The following is a 19,867-nucleotide window of genomic DNA, read 5'->3' on the forward strand; positions in this document are numbered from 1 at the left end:
TAGATGGAGACCTTGGGTTCCCTGAGCCATGCCCATTGCTGCCATTTTTACCCCACTTCCCACCCCATCTGCATTTCTATCTCTCCTTTCCTTTCCTCCACTTGAAGGATCCATCCTGAGGTCTCATTTCTGGCAGTCAGTGATAAGCTGCAGTTGCTAAGAAGCACCCCAGGAGGCGTCCACCTGGTCCCAGGGTCTGGGTGGAGGCCACACCTTTTTTCCAGGCCTGGGTCTGGTACCCCTTGATGAAATCCGACCGCCATCTAGTGGACAGAGTTGGAATGCGCAGTGTGGCCACACCCTGCATCCTGGTCCATCCAGGTGGGGCCTGATGCAAGCAAATTAGCATCGGAAAATTCATGACCAACAGGAAGGTTGAGAAGGCTGGTGAACCCCAAACCACTAGTCCTGCGCACGGATGCCCCTGTTTAAGTCCAGGTGAGGCTTAAAGCAAGCAAATTAGCATCTGAAAATTCATGACCATTAGAAAGGCTCACAAGGGTGGTGAACCCCAAAGCACTACCCCTGCACACGGACGCCCCTGTTTACGCGGTGGTTTCAATACGCTGGCCAAAGAAGCCAGTGGGCAAGTAGGGGTAGAAAAGCAGTGGCTTCTGCAGAAAGTGTGCAGACTCATCTCGAAAAGGGTAGGCCTCTTAGCAGAGCTAATGTGTATAAAGCGTTTACCGTGTGCCACGCTGGTGCTAAATGCCTCATGCATGTTCATTACTTCATTTGATCTCCTATCAGTGGAAGTGACTAAGCAAAATGCAGGCACAAGGTTCAAGTGGCTGGTAAGTGCAGAGCAGGGATTTGAACCCAGGCACCCTGAGCCAGATTCTGAATCATAAAGCTACAAGCCCCTGGACAGCAGTAATATGCGAAGGCAGTTAAGCCAGAAGGCATTTAGGTAGGAAGCTGCCCCCAGACCATGCACCAGACTCTAGCTGCTCGAAACTCTCGTCTGTTGGTAGTTCAGAGCTCTGTACTGGAAGAAGGCTATGAAAATGGACTTGCCCATGACCTTCTGGGTTGTGGCTTTCTATTATCCTGAGGCCCCTGATATAAGATTGGCCCACCCATCACATTCAACAGCAGTGTGTGCCTCCCCGCTTCAAATAGTTATAGCCCCTTTATGCTGGAACGGGTGGGTTTAATTCCTAAGGCAGATACACGGGTCCTGGGAAGTGGGCTTTACTTTTTTCTGGTAAAGTCCCACATTCTAGTGCATTACCTTCCTTCTCCTTCCCCTCATCTCAAAACCCATATCCAAATGTATTGGTGGGGTCGTGGGGTGGGTACTTAGTACACCCATATCATGAAATCCAGACATCCAGGAAGGAAATCAAGGTCAAGGAAACTTGAGATTCAGTGGAAAGAGCTGGAGTCTGAGTGCCCACTGACCAAGCTTCCCCTAAGAGCTTGAGGAGTTTCCAGAGACCCATTCTGCTTCTTTATCTGTAAAATGGGAAGTGGCTAGTCTTGCCTGTAAAGCTGTTAGCCCAATGACTGGCAATTAGTTCTTGCTCAATATGTATTACTTTACCTTTACCCTGAAAAAAAACAAATTGTCCATCTGCTTTCTTTTTTTCCATTTTAAATAAACATAGGCATTTGGAGACACTGCTTTCTGTTTTGCAAAAGAAAACAGTGTACGTCCAATAATTAACAACCCCTGACCTTTGGCCTGAGAACCAGGGGACAATTCGGTAGGGGGAGTGTGGCACATGAAAAGACACATGCCCCATCCAAATGCTCTCTGTTCACTGGCAACCCCTTACTCCACGCCAGGGCACAGACACCGGGCCGCCAGGTCTTCTTACAGATTTAACAAAAGCTAGAATTTTACAGAAAACTTTTCTGACATCTGAAGCATTGACTTCATTTCTTTGAAAATTTAAAGTTATCAAAGTAGCTTTAAATAACTAAAGCTACTTTAATTATTTACAGTAGTTTTAGGGATGTGATGTGATGGGTGGGCCATCTGTCCGGAGCTCACAGGTCACCACTATGTGTGGCCACGCACAGTCCTCGCATATTATCACTTAAGAGTTTTGTTAAATTTCACTGTTGGGGCCATGCACAATGGCTCATGCCTGTAATCCCAGCACTTTGGGAGCTGAGGCAGTCAGATCACTTGAGGTCAGGAGTTCGAGACCAGCCTGGACAACATGAGGCAACCCCATCTCTACTAAAAATACAAAAATTGGTCAGGCATGGTGGCACTCACCTGTAATCCCAGCTACTCGGGAGGCTGAGGCAGGAGAATCGCTTGAACCCAGTAGGCGGAAGTTGCAGTGAGATGAGATCATACCACGGCAATCCAGCCTGAGCGACAGAGTGAGATTCTGTCTCAAAGAAACAAAAAGCAAAAAACAAAACCATCTGGTGAACTGTTAAAGGGATTCCTGTCCCCACTCTCTGGTTCTTGCCCTTCCTTCAAGGCTCAATTAAAAACTCACTCTGATGTGAGACCTCCCTCAATCACCATCCAAATCTCCAACTACAACATTGTTAGGTAACTTTTCTTGGGTAAAGTCTTGTGTCCCCTGAGAGCCTGAGAGCCAGAGGGCTGCCCCAGGTAGGCTGGCCCTTTGTATCTTCTGCCTTCTCTAGGCTCTGTGAATGAGAGTTGATGATGGTAATAACCCTCCCTGAATATTTCCCACCCTGAATCCTATTCTCTCTAACCACAGAAGTTGATCATTTTTCTTCCTGGCAACCAGCAAAGGAACCAGGGCAGTATTTCCAGATCATTCCTCATCACCAACTTCTGGCAGGGACCTCAAACCCGGAACTAGAAACGTCAGCTTCCCTCTCTCTCCCTTTAATTGTTCCGCAACCTGGAGGGACACTGCATTGGTTAGTGCAACTTAACAGTCTTTGGAAACACTAGCTGTTGACGTGGCTTTGTGGCTCGGCATCTTTTTCTGTTTTTGTTTTTGCTTTTTTTGAGATGAAGTCTCTGTTGCCCAGGCTGGAGTGCAGTGGCACAATCTCGGCTCACTACAGTCTCCGCCTACCATGCTCAAGCGATTCTTCTGCCTCAGCTTCATGAGTAGCTTAAATTACAGGCATGCGCCACCACGCCTGGCTAATTCTCATACGTTTATAGCGGAAATGGGGTTTCTCCATGTTGGCCAGGCTGGTCTTGAACTCCTGAACTCAAGTGATCCACCTGCCTCAGCCTCCCAAAGTGCTGGAATTAAAGGCGTGAGCCACTGTGCCCAGCTGGTACAGCATCTGGTGTGATGAATAGTCATGAGGCCTGTCTTAGCTTGCATCTCCCTAAAAGCTGCTAGAAAGACAAGTTTGCCTGCAAGTCATTTATGTGCAAGCTGATGCCAGGAAGGTCCAGTTAGGGATGGGACAGGGAGACACAGGGGGAAAAGCCAAGAAAAGGGTGCTCATGAGTAGGTCACCGATGAGGGCAACTGGAGCACCATCCCACCCACAGGGGCCCTCCAAAGCACGCCCCTGAGAGACAGAAACGGCGGGCTGTTTATCCCACAGCTCTCTGGGGTGTTGGCTCCCAAGCACCAGAGGCAGAAAGCAAGAACACCCCCTACAGAGAGACCCAGGAAGAGAGTGGGTGCGGGAACATCCGCGGCTGTCCTCCAGGGTGGCTGAGGGGAGAGAGGTAGGGCCTACAGAATCTACTGCAAAACTCTGCCTCGAGAAAGTCCAATTCGGCCGGGCGCGGTGGCTCAAACCTGTAATCCCAGCACTTTGGGAGGCCGAGGCGGGCGGATCACAAGGTCAGAAGATCGAGACCATCCTGGCTAACACGGTGAAACCCCATCTCTAATAAAAATTCAAAAAAAATAGCCGGGTGTGGTGGCAGGTGCCTGTAGTCCCAGTTACTTGGGAGGCTGAGGCAGGAGAATGGGGTGAACCCAGGAGGCGGAGCTTGCAGCGAGCAGAGATCATGCCACTGCACTCCAGCCTGGGCGACAGAGCAAGACTCCATCTCAAAAAAAAAAAAAAGAAAGTCCAATTCCGTGACCGAAGCCCATCTTTACACCTAAATTACACTGCAAAGCACCTCACACTGGCTCAGCAGGTTTTGCTAGACATGAGGTCAGTCATTATTATTGGCCCTAATTAACAAAAGGGAGAGATCAAGTGTGTGCCCGAAGTCATAAAACCAATTACTAATTCTACTTTGCAGACTCAGTGACCTTCATATGACTAAAGACCTTGCCAGGGGGCCTACTTTAAATAGCAAAGCATTTAACCCTTTAAAATCATGTTGTAATTTTTAAAGTTGATTTCCTTGGAGCTTTTTGGGAATTCACCTGGTGTTGGGTATCTCCTGTCTCTGTATGCCTGGCCTGGCTACAGTAACTCCATATTCAGTATCTACCAAGTCCTAGCCCCTCACAGTGCCATGAGACCCAAATGCCTGACAGTTGTTCTTTCAATCTCTACATTTCACCATTATGTAAAATTATCTTCTGGGCCCTGACAAGATTTTATCTTTAATAAAACTGAATTAAAACAGCAAGCACAGGCACACCATTTCAGCTGACCCTCCTGGTTCAAAAGATTAGAATAAAGAAGAGCAATGAATTGTCACGAAGAGAAAGAACTAAATGCAATGTTGTTGCCAACAAAACTTAGGTTTCATACTGACCAGAAACAATGATTGTGTTCCATTGCCCATTTTAGATATACTCTCCAAATTTAATTTCCTGCTTTGTGTCTGCAGTGAGAGGGAACTTCTATGGGGGAATGTTAAGGAGGCTAGAAGGCTCCTACAAAACAGATTGTACAAAAATTCCTGGCTGGGTGTGGTGGCTCACACCTGTAGTCCCAGCACTTTGGGAGGCCAGGGTGGCTGGATCACGAGGTCAAGAGATCGAGACCATCCTAGCCAACATGGGGAAACCCCGTCTCTACTAAAAATACAAAAATTAGCTGGGCATGGTGGCGGGTGCCTGTAAGCCCAACTACTCAGGAGGCTGAGGCAGGAGAATCGCTTGAACTCGGGAGGAGGAGGTTGCAGTGAGCCAAGATTGGGCCACTGCACTCCAGCCTGGCAACAGAGCAAGACTCCGTCTCAAAAATAACAACAAAAAAAATCCTGACCCGGAGGCAGAAAGACACTTTGTCTAAAAACAAACAAACAAACAAACAAATGAAAAAACAGCTTGTAGTTTAGAGCCGTAAAGCATTAAGTAGCTTTGGCCCTGTTAATATCATTGCTGTCCCAGGACTGCAGGTTTGGAAGTGATCCATTTGGTGTCTTGGAGGGGAGAGGTCCCTCCTGACTGCAGAGGGAGGGGCCAGGACCACAGCCTGCACAGTGAGGGAGGACAGGGTGGAACCTCTTCCCTCAGCCACAACAGACAAGTGAGTTTTCCAACCCAGTGAACACAGTGGGAGACTTCAAAGCGAACCTGACTAAAGCTCGCTTTGTGCTCAAACCACTTCCCAAATAAGTGCCATCTCCAGATTCTGTTTCAAAGTTAGTTGTTCTCTCTTCCAGACATGGACCCACCAGGGAGGCTAAGTGATTCCACTGAGCATTTGTAAAACACAATGTTGAAGATCAAGTTGGAAAACCAGCCAACCGCTTGCCAACACGATGACCCTGAGAAATTGCTCACATTCAGGTTACTATCAGGGTTGTTTAGGACCATGAACAGCATGGTTTCTGGAGCACACAATAAAAATACTACCCTCTGCTAAGTTGCTGAGTGTGGCTCTGTGCCATAACAGATTTGTAATAAGCAGTAGCACATTCTGGCTATTCTCAACCTCAAAGGCTCTCCTCCCGCTCAACTCTGCGGAAGAACAGTCTAAGAGAGCTTCTGCGAAGCCCTTTGCTCACTCTCTTCCCCCATCCTAAGGATGTTTTCCCAAGCACTGCTTTTCCTGTGCTTTTGTCAACTGCTCCTAGATGAAGGTTCCTTGGGTTTGCAAACTCCAGAAAGAAGCACGTCACAATGATCAAGAGAAATGTGAACTCCGTCTGACCAGTCTTCAGCAAACTACTTCACCCGAGTTTCAGTTTCATCGCTGGTAGGATGGGGCTCACAGTACCCACCCCAGAGGACTGATGATACATACAAAGTGCTTAGCCCAGTGCCTAACAATAGAAGCACAAGTCAGTCCTAGATATGTTTGCCACACTGTTTTGCTGGAGCCAATTAACTTCCATCCAGTCCACATCATTATGCCATTTGCCAAGCTTCACATCAAACACATGCATGGTTCGACTTTGGTGCAGGAAAACTGGGTCATTTTACTGACTTGTCCATGTTCCATTTGGCTGGTGTTGACTGGACTGTGTCAAACAATGTTGCTTCTGGTCTAGATTCTATCAACTTACTGTGTGAGCACTGGTAATTTTCTCTTCTGTAAAACGTGGAGGCACAATATCCTTAATTTCCCTCTGAAGGACCCATAAGCTTCCTCAGAGCTAAACTTTCTGTCCTATGATTCTTTGACATCCTAAAAAGACTGTCTGGCTAGGGAGAGACTGCCCCTCCTGGCACTAGCCAATTCTTAGAGATAGCAAAGGACTCAGCCAGGAGCCTACTTTGATATACACACTAATTAATCCAGAGTCATGCCTTCTCAATCTGGCCCATATACCCTCGTAAGCAGTATTCCTCTACCTAACTCATCCCAGGGACTGATACCAGCAAACTAGGGACCACTCCTATAGTTTAGAGCCTAATGAAATTATCCAGACTATTCAATTGTCAGTCCTAAACAGTTCACCCTGCTCTGCCCTGCCCTTCCCTCAGAAGCATCAATAAAGGCTCTGACCTAAGCCCCGCCCCTCGCTCCTGTCTTCTGCCTCCTGACCACCCGTGTCTTTCCCATGTGGCCCTGTGTGGTGTGTCCCATGCCTCCTGCCTCTACAACCTGTGAGGCAGGTTGTAGCAATAAATTGTGTCTCTTCTGTGGCCACACCTGACTGGCCATCACATGAAAGCATACAAAACACACAGTGGCTTCACACTTGCCAGCCTACAAAACACTTCCGCCTTCATTAAACCTAATTTCATCTTCAAACATCCACTGTGCATTTGCCCCTGTGCCATATGGAGAACCACCATGTCCACAGAAGTGATGTGACCAGCTCAGAGTCTGCACGCGCACAAGCAAGCCAGCTCTCAGTCCTAGGTTTACTGACCAAGGGATCAGTTTAAAGGACTGTGTAAAGCTCATACACAGAATTCAATTCGGGCAAGCCTCCTTTTCATAGACTGAGGGCTGAGAAGCACCTCGATGCCAAACTTTGTGGTGTAAGTCACCCAACTGCACAGGAGCTATGCCAGCATCTACAGAGATGGCTAGGCAGTGACAAGGTTCGAGGCAGCCATTTCCCGTTGTAGAAACATCTCCAGGTACATAGAGGATTTAAGCACGGTTACCTGAAAGCCCAGTTCTGTCCCGTTTACTAGATCACTTTAATACGTCCTGGAGGAAAAGCCATTTTAGAAGGGCGTTTATCACCCATGCCCTCTCCCTCGTTTTTACTTCCAGAGTATACTGTGTAGAACTGTGAAATGCCAGATTTTGCCAAGGTAAAGTGTCTAGAGCAAGGGTGCTCAAACTTCATGTGTATCACAATCACCTGAGGACTTGTTAAAATACATATTGCTGGTCTCTGGGTTGGGGCTCAAAGTAGTTGCATTTCCAACAAATTGCCCAGGTGATACTGATGCTGCTTGTCTGGTAACCACACTTGACAATCACTGGTCTAGACAGAGCCACCGTATTCCATGGCTCCTTAAAATCCTCACTGTGGACCCCACACTGTTCTACTTTTCCCTCGTTAGGTGAAGGGAGTCAGCGCTCTCTTCACTACCACGCACACCTAGCATTGTGTAATAGAAGCAGGATGTCTGCCCACCATTTCAACAATGGGGAAATAATAAAGCAGGCAAATTGGGCCTCAAACCCTCCAAAAGTAGGAGAAGAAATGGGCTTTGTGGGATTCTGTCTCCAAGAGAGATTACTTGGGGACAATTGGGCTATTTCTGAGCTCTCCCCAACAAGTGCCAAGATTGGTTCAAGAAGCAGAAGTTAGACGTTTTATAGTGCATAAACATTTCCTTACAAGTAAACTCAAAGACTGTTAAAATTCTCAGGTGATAACAACCTGAATATATATTCTTAAGGTAGCCTCTTTCTCAATTCCAGCCAGATTCTTTGTCACTAGCAGCGGCATAGCCCAGGGATACACAACAATATAGTCTATTATGCACACCTAGACTCTTCTAAGAGTCAGAGAGGGCATTAATAATTACAAGGAAAAAGGAGGGTATGGACGTAGGATTAGCCCACCAGTAAGGAAGTAAGGAACAAGGTGAAAAGCACACTCAGGCATGCTACCTCTGCTCTTGCCTGAGGGAGTCACCTCACTTCTACTAAGTCCTGTGTGATGTATCTCGGCCATGTAGGTTGGGAACTTTCAGCAGGTAGTTGAGGGTGTGTCCACTTGTGTTCTTTCCTTTCTGATTGTCCACCAACCTGCAAGACAAAAGAGGCAAGACGTTTTCCCAGAGGGCTGGAAATTGCATTTGCCCAATCATTTACTCTAATCACCAGCAGCAAATGCTAGCTCGATTTGATACACACTTTCTTTGACATGGGCACAGGAGTGAGTCAGATGTCAAAGGCTGACCCAGATGTTCTCATTGCCTAGTTAAACATCACCGGTCTTCATCAGATACTTGCCTCAAGCTCTAGTCCTGCCTAAGTCAGGTGACCAAGGTTAGCTTTCTCTCCCCTGGGATTGCCTACTAGCTCCTCCTGGAAGGGGCACCTAGAAACTCATCCTTTCATCCTCCTTTTTCCTAGGCCAAAAGATACGAACTGGCAGTTGCCAAGACAGAAATGGCCTGGAAATGCAATTTACTTGATCCATACATGTTGTCGGACCATCGTGTAAAAATTAGATGCTTTCACATAAAAATAGCAAATTCCAGATTATATTGCAAAAAATTTTTTTTCAAATCAGAGGACCAGGAAACACCACCAGGACCATCTGGTAAGGGATTGGAGGCAAGGAGTTGGAGAAGAACGGAGTCGTGATGGTAGACAGGAGACAACAGGGCCATGGAAACTGAAGGGGCAAGAGAAGCCAGGTGGGGGTGTCAACACCACAAGTGCCCTTGCACATGTCAAGGAGGTATGTTGGAATTTTACTCGCTAGGTGTGTAGAAGACAGCAAGAGCTTAAAAAGGAAAATAATAGGACTACAATTAGAGCGTAGACTAAACAAGAGATGAGACTTCAAAATTAACATCCACTTACCTAGTGGCTGTAAAAGTTAGAATTTAGCTACAATAAAAGGAAGGTAACCTTTGGCAGCAGCAAGAGAGTGCTAATGCAAAGAATGAATGTGCCAGAGTAGGGGCACAGTCACGGCAACATCACAAAGGAAATCAGAAGGGTTCAAGTAGAAAGTTTAGGGAGAGAGGCTGGCTGGAGAACGGATGGGATGGTCTTGGGCGTCAGTCAGTTTCACAGCCGCATCATGCATCCAAAGGACATGGACGTCATCAGCAGGCACACGTTTACCACTGTTCCCAGAAGGCACACTCTGGATATCAGGCCGTATTTGAGAACTTTCAAAGAATCCACAAAATCTGTGCTCTGATAAAAGAAATAATTTTCTTGTCAAAAAAGTAAACTAACATTGTTTGAGCAACTGTGATAAACTAGTGGAGAAAACACTTTTTATTAACTTAAATATTTAAAAATATAACAAAAAGCACCAAGCTTAAAGAAATATTTACAAAAACCCAAAGAATCTCTCTAGAATATGAATATTTACTAAATAAAAGGAGAGCAACAGCTAAGAAGCAGACCTACATCTCCAAATGCTTGATCAAATTTGGAAAGCTGTGGGTCAATAATAAAAGCATGTACTGTAGGTTCATACATTTATGTAAGATATCGTTAAGCATTTTAATAAGTTGCTATATAAAGTCAGAAAAGACTGATTGTTCGTATAGTGAATTATGTAGGAAACTGTCTTAAATACAAATCCAACACATCAAGAATATGTTCATTTTTTGGTTTATTAAAACAAAACTACATTTTCTGTGTTTCTTGCAATACATTAACAAGCATAAAAATCAATTCAGTATTTCCAAGTATGTTTCGCTCACAAAAATCACAGTCATTTCACAGTACCTTACAGTAATTCTTTTCACAACAGTCTTAACATTTCTTTATACAACAGGCAAATAGTTTAATACCTTCCATCAAGACATTTCAGAGCTTTAGATGTTCAGAAATAAGGTCAAGAATCTCTTTCAAATGCAATCATTAGTTTGTATTAAACTAAAATGCCAGATGACAAGTCTCAGGTTTCTAAAAAGAGTTTTAAAAAATAGGTTTACAGCCCATAGTAAGTCTTATAAACCTCAACAATAGGTCCTGTCACGTCTAAACACTACAACTGTCTGTGGATAAAAATCTGCATTCAATTGTACAATACTTTCTTCTACATCTGAATGAAAACCTTATTAACCCCAACTCATCCATGTATTCTGATATGTTCAGTGAAAAAGCCAGGATCATTGGGGCTGTTCTTTCTATCAAAGGAAAGAGCTCCGATCACCTACAATATAATTTTCTGTGCTTATTTTCTTTAGGGGAGGAAATACACATCTATTCCATGCCACACTGGATGTTACAAAATGCATGTGAATTCTGCCCCAGTGCCATGTGTTCATTACCGTTTTGTCTCCTTAAAGAACTATCTAACAGCGTTTCCCAAAATGTTCTCCACAGGACAGTAGTGAGAGGTTCACAGGTATCCCAAAGGAGAAAAAGGTCCTGATGTCAAAATAGTTTGGGCAATGCTGGGTTGAACAGTTTTTCACTGCCAGATGCCAAGCCCTTACTGCGCTAAAGTGCATTGTAAGTCTCCATGTGCAAACTTAGTTCCCAGCAACACCATTTCTATAAAACACTGATGAACATCTCACAGAGCACTCATATTACATGGAGTACTATGGGAAATGCTTTTCCCGGTCCAGGTTACTGGAAATTCCACAATCTGGGATTACATTCATTGTAATCCCAGAAATATTTTCTCCATATACCCTCATGACTTTGTGAGATTTAACAGATTTCAGAAGGAAGACTCAATGCCGTCTCAGTTAACAGTTCTACACATTTCACACTAGTTTTTGCCTTGTTTTTCATGCAATTTTAAGAGTACATAAATTCCTTCCTCTCTTCTGAATCACTTAGGACATTCTCATTTTTAAAAACAGAGAGCAGTTGCATATTGCTTAATATTTTTTTTTAACTTGACTCACAGTCTTCCCCTGAAGGGCATGCATTTCATGTTATAGAAATGCAATAGAGTAAACTGTAATAAAATTATTTACAAGCACCTAGTTTGTTTAACCTTACATGGAAGCCATCGCTGTTGGAAAACAATGAGAACGTATCTTTTAGCAAAATGGTGCTATCTGGAAGCTTTATTGTGAAGATGCTTTCTTTTTTGCTTTTTGTTTTTCGGTCATGAGGCACTGAAGAATGAGTTGTGCTGAAATTAACTCAAAGGTCAGCTTGTCTGGATGAGCATAACTTTGGTTGAGATTTTTCTCCCTTAAAAAAGATTTTCAAAGCACCAGTTAATTACAAAATGCATGCATATTTATCCTCACAGTGACTTAAGTGGTAAGAGAGCTAGCAAATCATACATTGCATTCCTCAAAGCATCTGATCAAACTTCTCGAAAACAAACCAACCAAAAGGGAAAATAATGCAAGAGAAGCCATATTTTCTCTGCTTAGGCTGGCGAAGCAGCAGCTCTTTGCAGCAGTGACAGGCAGGGCAGAGTATCCACTGGGAAGTGAGTCCCAACCTTGAATAATGGTGAGCTTGAGTAATCCTTAATCTACAATTTAAAGGATGAAAAAAAGAGACTAGTGAAATGTTTGATTCCCCACATAAGGAACACCCAAGACTCCCTGGGTATCCTCCAAATGTAGCCGAGAAAAGTGTTCTTCCACCCTAGTCAGTAAAATGGAATGCTAAAACGTGATTATCTCATTAACATCAGAGCTACTACAACTGACAATGACTTAACAGTACCTCAATTCCTATCAAGAAAAAATATCTTTTAAATGCAGAACTTGAGAGGGATCACAACAGCATAGCATTATTGCTACCAGTTTCAAACGTGATACTTCATACAATGTGAAATATCAATCAGCATCCCTCCCTCTCCCAAAACACACGTTACTCATGAGACACTATTAGTGTTTAAAACCCAAGCTTATAGAAGTACAAACTTAATTCTCAGTATTTTTATACTAAATTCAAAGAAACTATGTAACACTCATCTGGAAAAATTCTTAATTCCATAATATCTTAGAGATAAGCAACAGTAAACTGTTAGAAAATGTTTTAACATTACATGATATTTAAGAAATCACCATAATTACCATAATAAACTAATAATTATGCTCCCTGTTCACAAAAGGCACCTACCAATTATGAACAGACCATTTTTCATAATTATTTACCACTATGTGGCATAATGGTTTAGGCATATAACCCATAAAAATTTGTTAAAAGTCATGGTTTTTCCTCAAAGCTAAAAATTCACAAATGCCTCTAACCATTACCAGTCAGTAGGGCCACCACATGCATATACTGGACAGGTTGTGCACGGCACAACTCAAGTGGGCACCAGTCACCTGGACTGGGGTGCAGTACACAATCTGTGTGCAGTACAGAAAGCCCTCATCAGTTGTGGCCAGAGCACTGTATTCTAACAGAGTCTGTCAGCTCAAGCTAATCAAGTTAGGAAAGTTGCTATTTGGTTGGAGGATTTCCAAGAAACAGCTGTACCCGTGAGAAGCAGGTATTACCTGAGGGGTAGACGGGGTACAGACATAAAACAGGAAGGGTTCTAAATATTTGCTGGTCATTTAAAACTCAATGGCACTTTTTTATATGAGCAAAAGCCTTCAACACCAGTTTTCTGGCCAAGTTTCCCTAGAATTTTGCCAGCCAAATTAACTTCCTGATGTTAACTATTTGATTACAATATCTCAGTTCCCGACCTAAACTAATACTGTCTGTTTTCACATACCTCTTAAAAACATTTTCTATATCTGACTGCAAAGGACAGCACAGTGATACCTGGGTGTGATATATATCAGTCCATTCATTTATAAAGCACTTGGGATAAAAGGTACTCCCATTAAAAATGTAGCTACTATTGACAAAGATAAAACTGAAAAAGAGTGAATGGATGACTCAATTATTTTTAAAGGAAGCATTAACCATTAACCAGATAATATACCAACAAATTACCCAATAGCACTAAGTATACCATATAAGATTCAGTTCTAGAACACAGCTACATTTCTGTGTCCATCACAGTAATTAGTCCTTAAAAGTTGTACTTAAAATGTCAATCTTTAATAAACTCCAAAATAATGTATTGAGATTTCATCTTGTAGTCTACGGATTGTGAGTTGCGAATAGAGGCTGAGGTCCCCCCAAGTGTTATCTGCAGGCTGCTGTGTGGATGCAGAGCTGGGAAGATCACAGATCCATGGAGGGAGAAGGCACTTGTCTTCCAGGAGATCACTGCGGGACAGGGCAGGCGTGACCTTGCGACGGCACCTTCAACTCTCGAGCCAGAAGCTGGTACCTACAAGGGACTCATCTCATGACCTTCATTTGCCAGCGGTGCCACACGTTACCTACAGCACCACAAAACTCAGAATATATTCTAGAAGTTTTTGCCGGTTGCATTGAGGTAGAAAAGTGCTGCTCAGTTCTAAAACAGACACTCTCTTTTGTTTGGTCTCCTTGAAAACCTAAAGAAAAAGTTTAGATTAAATTAAAGGCAAAAAATAAAAAATAAAAAATAATTTCTATCACCAACCTGATCTGTGGTTTCCTAGACCTCAGAAGGCAGTAAAGGCACACAAAACCATATCCTGGCTTTAAGTAAATGTATGCATGTGTGTGTGTATGAGGTGGGAGTTTCCAATGCAAGCAAGGTTTTCCTTTTTTTTTTTTTTTTTTTTGATGGAGTTCAACCAACATAACTATATTCTAAAATTTCAACCAATTTAACTGTACTCTAAAATGACTTAGAATAAAGTCACAAACAGTCCCTCACAAAAGGCCACTAGTATCTCTATGGAACTCACATTCTCCATCAATTATGAAGGTAAAGGACACCTGAGGATACTTCTAGAAATACTTGTAAAAATACAAGAAAGTAACTAAAAATCATATGGAATAATTAAGAGCCAAGATTGTGGTCCTAATCCCAAAGTCAAAAAGCTGAAGCACCCCAAAATCTAAAACATTTTGAACGCCAGCATGATGCTCAAAAGACATGCTCATTAGAGCATTCTGGGTTTCGGATTAGAGACGCTCAACCTGTAAGTCTAAGGCACGTATTCCAAAATCCAACATTTCTGGTCCCAACATTTTAGATAAGGGATACTCAACCTGTAGCACCTTGAAACATATTGATACCAGTTATATATAGCAGTTTGGGAATAAATGTGAAACCAGTAAAATTCCAGAACATTCAAATAAATCTACACTGATGGGTTTCACCTTCAACATAGCCCAACCCATCCTACATGCTCCATTCCCAAAAACGCCTGTATCATTAAGCCAGCAGAAACTGCTTCTCTCGGGGTTCACCCCACCACAAAGGTAGCTCAAACAGACTCGATCTAAAGAGAACAGAAGTTAAGATAGCTTTTATACCATAAATGGTGGACACCTACCCCAATATCCTTAAACATTTTCACAGCATTCTTCACAAGACAGTATGTGGCACTCTCAGCTGAAGAGAGAGAATAAAACCCTGTCAAATGGTTAGGCCCAACAAATCATGACAATCCCAATAGCCACAGTAAGAAAGTACGGGGAGCTCGGAAGAGAATGAGGGCAAGTCAGCAGACAGGGGTGGGGCCCCACTTCCACCACTGACAACCTATGAGTTCTCAGCTGACTTGCTGTTACACCTACTTTGTTTAAACCTACTTTGGCCTATGTTGAGGTAAACAAGAAAGGGAGGGGGAAAGAAAAGAGGGTGTAGAGAGAGAAATGGGGAGAATGGAGGGAAATAGAAATACCTAAAACATCCATTGTCCAACATTGTTGTGAGAATCAAATGAGACAGCGTATAAACATTCTTTAAGCTACTCAGTGGTACGCAGATGACTGTACATCAGTGGAACCAGAGAAAGCACAGGCCTCGAGGTTACGAAACAAGATTTCTGATCCCAAGATCACCCACTAACTAGCAGTGTGACCTTCGGTATTTTCCTCAACTATAAAATGAGGTGATTAGATTAGATTCCTTCTGGCTCTGAAAAGTGATTCAAAGTAGTTTCAGCTCCAAACTACAACTGTATGAAATACTACTCCCACCCCAATCATATCTCCTACAACAAACAAGACGGAGCGCTGGCCAAGATGTGCAGCAAGTGAAACACACACTGTTGTGGGAGTACAAGCAGGTACTGGAAACTGTTTGGCGGTATCTACTAAAGCCGAATATATCTCGAGCCTACAACCAGGCAATTCTGTTCCCATATATATGCTGTATATAGGGGCACAGATGTTCACCAAAAGACATATTCAAACATGCTCACAGCAACACTGTTCAAAGCAGTTGTGAACTGAAAACAACCCAAATATCCTTCAACAGCAGAATTAATAAAATGTGGTAAATATTTATACAAGGGAACATTACACCACAAGAACAAAGGAACAAACTATATGCAACATGTATGAATCTCAAAAATAATGTCACGTGAAAAAAGCCAGACATAAGAGTGTATAACTGTATCATTCAACTTATATAACATACCAAAGAAGATAATAGTAATACTCTATGGTGTTAGAGGTCAGGATAAGTTTGCATTTTTCCAATTTTCTACAATTAGCAAATTTCTGTAATCAAAAAAAATTTTTTAAAAGAACAAATAGTGACTCAACATACCATATACTGCAACATTTCTTTCTGTTCTGGTTACTAGGTATTTGTGCAACTTTTGCAGATATTCAGGTTCTGGAACAGGACCGCTAAAGTTGTGAACAAAGATGGCAGCAGAGCTGTAGGCCTCCAGCAAAGGCCCAAGGAGTCTCTGTAAGAAGGTGATAAACTGCTGGTGCTCCTTGGATTGGCTCACCTGAGTGTGCAAAAGCAGGAGATGAAGTCATGAGGAAGGGACAAGAGACACAAGGCAAGAGGACAGAGGACTTTCTCTGGAGAGCCAGTAACGTGAGAAGATGGCCACTCACATCAGCACTACACGAAAGCGGACCCCTGCCCTTCATGCAGAGAATCTCTGCAGGAAACAACTGCTGGCTTTCAAACACATTCTTTATGGTAATCATTCACTTTTTTATAGTATATGAGGCTTGTGTTCATTGAACAGCCACCTAGAAGAAATTTTCATAACTGAATGCTATAATTATGATATGCTATCATCACTGAAAATAGCTGCTCCTAAGACTAGGCCTTCCACAGTTTGAAGCCTGGGCTCGACAGTCACTCAAGTCTGCAAAACAACCAATGAGAGACCATTAAGATCAACTCATTCCTTCTTCAGCACCTATTCCCTGCCTCCCCTAAATGGCCTTTGCCCACAGTCCAGCAATGTGGGGAATGATGGCCACCGTGACGGGGGTGCTTTATGGCCGAGAGGCTCTCACGGTACCTACCCAAAACACATGGGTTCGGTGAAGCCCCTCTGGAGTGTGAAAGCAAGATCACTGCCCAATCTTAAAACTACACTAGTACCACCCAAGTGAAAAAGAAGACAATTTCTAAATGTCAAAAAAGAGTAATCCACTTAGAGTATTCAGAAAAGATGGGTCATTATTACTAAGTTCTAAAATTATAAATTAGACAAAATTGATTTTTCTAAATCAGGGACTTTTTCTTAATCTAAATTTTCTCCTATAATGGTATTTGTTTTAACTGACAGCAAAGAGCTCAATATATGAAATTTTGGGAGGGACAGCAAGAGTGACTCAAAAAGAGCAACCAGGCCAATGGCAGCTCAATAGCAAAACTGCTGCCTCATGAGGGGGTGCAGGTGTAGATAAACAGGTATACACCTGTATATTTCATAAAAGGATGGTGAAAGTCTCACCTATGACATTCATCTTCCTGACTTTTCAGACTCTCCCTTCCTTTTCTACTTAAACCGAATAATTTAAGGTATTAATTCAACTCAAACAGTTTGAGTGTCTTTACCACACAGAAGGCACCAGAGCGAGCTGGGGAGTTCTTTAGATATGAAGACATCACCAGGGCTCCAGCTGATCTCATTGCAACATAAACCTCAACATATCCCTGTAATATCCACCAGAATTCTTCACCAAAGTACCTTCAGGTAGCAATCTCGCTGTTCCTCCCCAAAGTCACTGTCTTCATCTTCTTCATCACTTCTCCAAGACAAAGGTTCAGGAAGCTTCTTGTCCCACTGCTGCTCAGCAAGACTAGGACTGATATCTTCCTGGTCATCGTGCTAGGCCAAGGAGACAATGGATAGTAAATAAATATGCACTGGCACACAAACAACTGCCCAGTGGAGCCAGGACAAGGCGGTCCTCTTCTCTGACCCTTCCTGGCTCTTCTCTGTTTAGCCATTCATAACGTCAATCCACTTCCCTTCCAAACTCAAACTCAGTCAGGAGACAGCAGGGGACAAAAGAAAGGGCGGGTGGGAGGGGAGAGCTACCAGAAAGATCAAATAAAAGTACCCCCACATATTCTAAATTGATATCTACTTTTCCAGGCCATCCCCTCTACACTAAATCTACCAAAATTAAGATAGAATCTCAAAAATGAAAACTGCAGATGTGCAAGCTACAAGCATACTGATAGGTGTAACATCTCAACTTAGCATACAAACTTCTGGATGTCACGGAATCAAGTCAGGATATGTTTTAGATAACACAACTTACAAATAGGAACCAAAATATTAAATAATCCAAAGGACACTTATTCTCCCCATTCTTATTTTTCTCTTCTCTACATCTGAACATGACTGTATACCAAATGTAATTATTGATTTGTTTATTTATTTATTTATGAGACTGAGTCTCACTCTGTCGCCCAGGCTGGAGTGCAGTGACACGATCTTGGCTCACTGAAACCTCCACCTCTCCGATTCAAGCAATTCTCGTGCCTCAGCCTCCCAAATAGCTGGGATTGCAGGCGCGTGCCACCATGCCCAGCTAATTTTTGTATTTTTAGGAAAGACAGGGTTTTGCCATGTTGGCCAGGCTGGTCTCGAACTCCTGACCTCAGGTGATCCACCCACTTTCGCCTCCCAAGGTGCTGGGATTACAGGCGCATGCCACTGCGCCCGGCCAATTATTGGTTTAAATAAGTGGTAGAAAAGGGAATGAAGAGCAAGTAACTTCATACAGACAAATAAAGGAAAGCTCTTTCTCTTACCTCTGCCACTGTAAGAATGCCATACTGGATAAACTTTCCTACTGTTTCATGGCACACTTGGTAAAATGTCTGGCAAGGCTGAAAAGAAAAGTCATTTAGATGTAAATGCCACCATTTTATACTTCTTTTTTTAAAGGCAGAAAACATGGTATAAGGTAGCTGCCAAAGCCTTCCATTCTGTTACCTCCGTCACCCCACTGGGCAAGTCCTGTGATTCCCAGTGCCCACCGTCTTGATACACACATGGCCATGGACAAAGCCCAAGAAGAGACCTCTGTCACTTCACTGGCAGAGCACCCAACACTGCACCACCTGCAAGGGGTACTCCTGAGCTCAATTCTCTCCCCACACCCACAACGCGGCAAATCCCCTGAAGACTGCTTATCAGCCCCCCACCACCTACTTCTTTTACTTTCTAAGACCGTTTTTTTGCAATAGTTATAATAAATACCGTACACAAACATGGTGATTGAGGAAACACAACACTGGAATAAGTAAACAAAAACCAGAGAAAAGCCAAAGTCAGTCTTCGAGTCTTATCCGCCCTCGTCCCTCCCATCCCACCACCCACAGTTCATGCAAAACAGATTCCCCAACAGGACCACCAGGACACCTCACCCAAAGCACGGTGTGGAGGGGCGGTACTCCTAACACATGCCCTTATCTCATCAACATCTCAAGACACATTCATACAAAAGAAAATATCGGAATTCAAATAAAATATGAATTCTACATGTTGACAATTTTGAGAAGAAGGAAATCTACTGCTAAATACATATGTCTCATGATAAATGCCTAAGTGTTTGGGTATATAATATAAATGCTCATTAGTACTGCTGGGCTTTGTTTTCCTCGTTTGTAAACTGAGAGGGGTTGAGCAGATGTTTTTTTTTTTTTTGAGATGGAGTCTCGCTCTGTCTCTCAGACTGGAGAACAGTGGCGCAATCTTGGCTTACTGCAATCTTCACCTCCCAGGTTCAAGCGATCCTCCTGCCTCAGCCTCCAAAGTAGCTGGGACTACACACGCGTGCTACTACACTCAGCTAACTTTTTTTGTATTTTTAGTAGAGTCAGGGTCTCTCCACGTTAGCCAGGATGGTCTCGATCTCCTGACTTCATGATCTGCCCGCCTCAGCCTCCCTAAGTGCTGGGATTACAGGCATGAGTCACAGCACCTGGCCGAGCAGATGATTTTTAAGGCTGCTTCTAACTCTTACCATCTGTGGTTTCATCATCTACAGGTGGGTGCGTTAATTATTTACAAACCACTGACCCAGTGGCTCACACACAATACGTGCTCACTAGCTTTGGATGTGACTGCCTGAGAACACTGAGCGATCTGTCCTATCATGGCTCATACTGCAGGACAGATTCAGTGGAGCAGTGACCCAGAGAGCAAACCAAGATAGTAAA

General features: G+C 43.3%; 1 protein-coding gene across 11 annotated transcripts in view; it reads right to left on the reverse strand.

Annotated features, from left to right (window-relative positions):
* GPAM (glycerol-3-phosphate acyltransferase, mitochondrial) overlaps positions 1-19,867 on the reverse strand; it is a 114,597-nt gene that overhangs the window by 40,883 nt on the left and 53,847 nt on the right. For 7 of the 11 annotated variants that reach the window (XM_015148146.3, XM_077944950.1, XM_015148147.3 and 4 more), the window contains exons 18-22: positions 18,455-18,532; positions 17,379-17,519; positions 15,983-16,172; positions 14,760-14,818; positions 10,032-13,826 (exon numbers count right to left, since the gene is read on the reverse strand). In XM_015148146.3, coding sequence (XP_015003632.3) covers positions 13,710-13,826; positions 14,760-14,818; positions 15,983-16,172; positions 17,379-17,519; positions 18,455-18,532 — 585 coding nt within the window. In that variant the 3' untranslated portion in view covers positions 10,032-13,709. 11 annotated transcript variants of the gene reach the window in all.

This window comes from Macaca mulatta, chromosome 9 (assembly GCF_049350105.2).
Source record: "Macaca mulatta isolate MMU2019108-1 chromosome 9, T2T-MMU8v2.0, whole genome shotgun sequence".
NCBI classification, from domain to species: Eukaryota; Metazoa; Chordata; class Mammalia; order Primates; family Cercopithecidae; genus Macaca; species Macaca mulatta.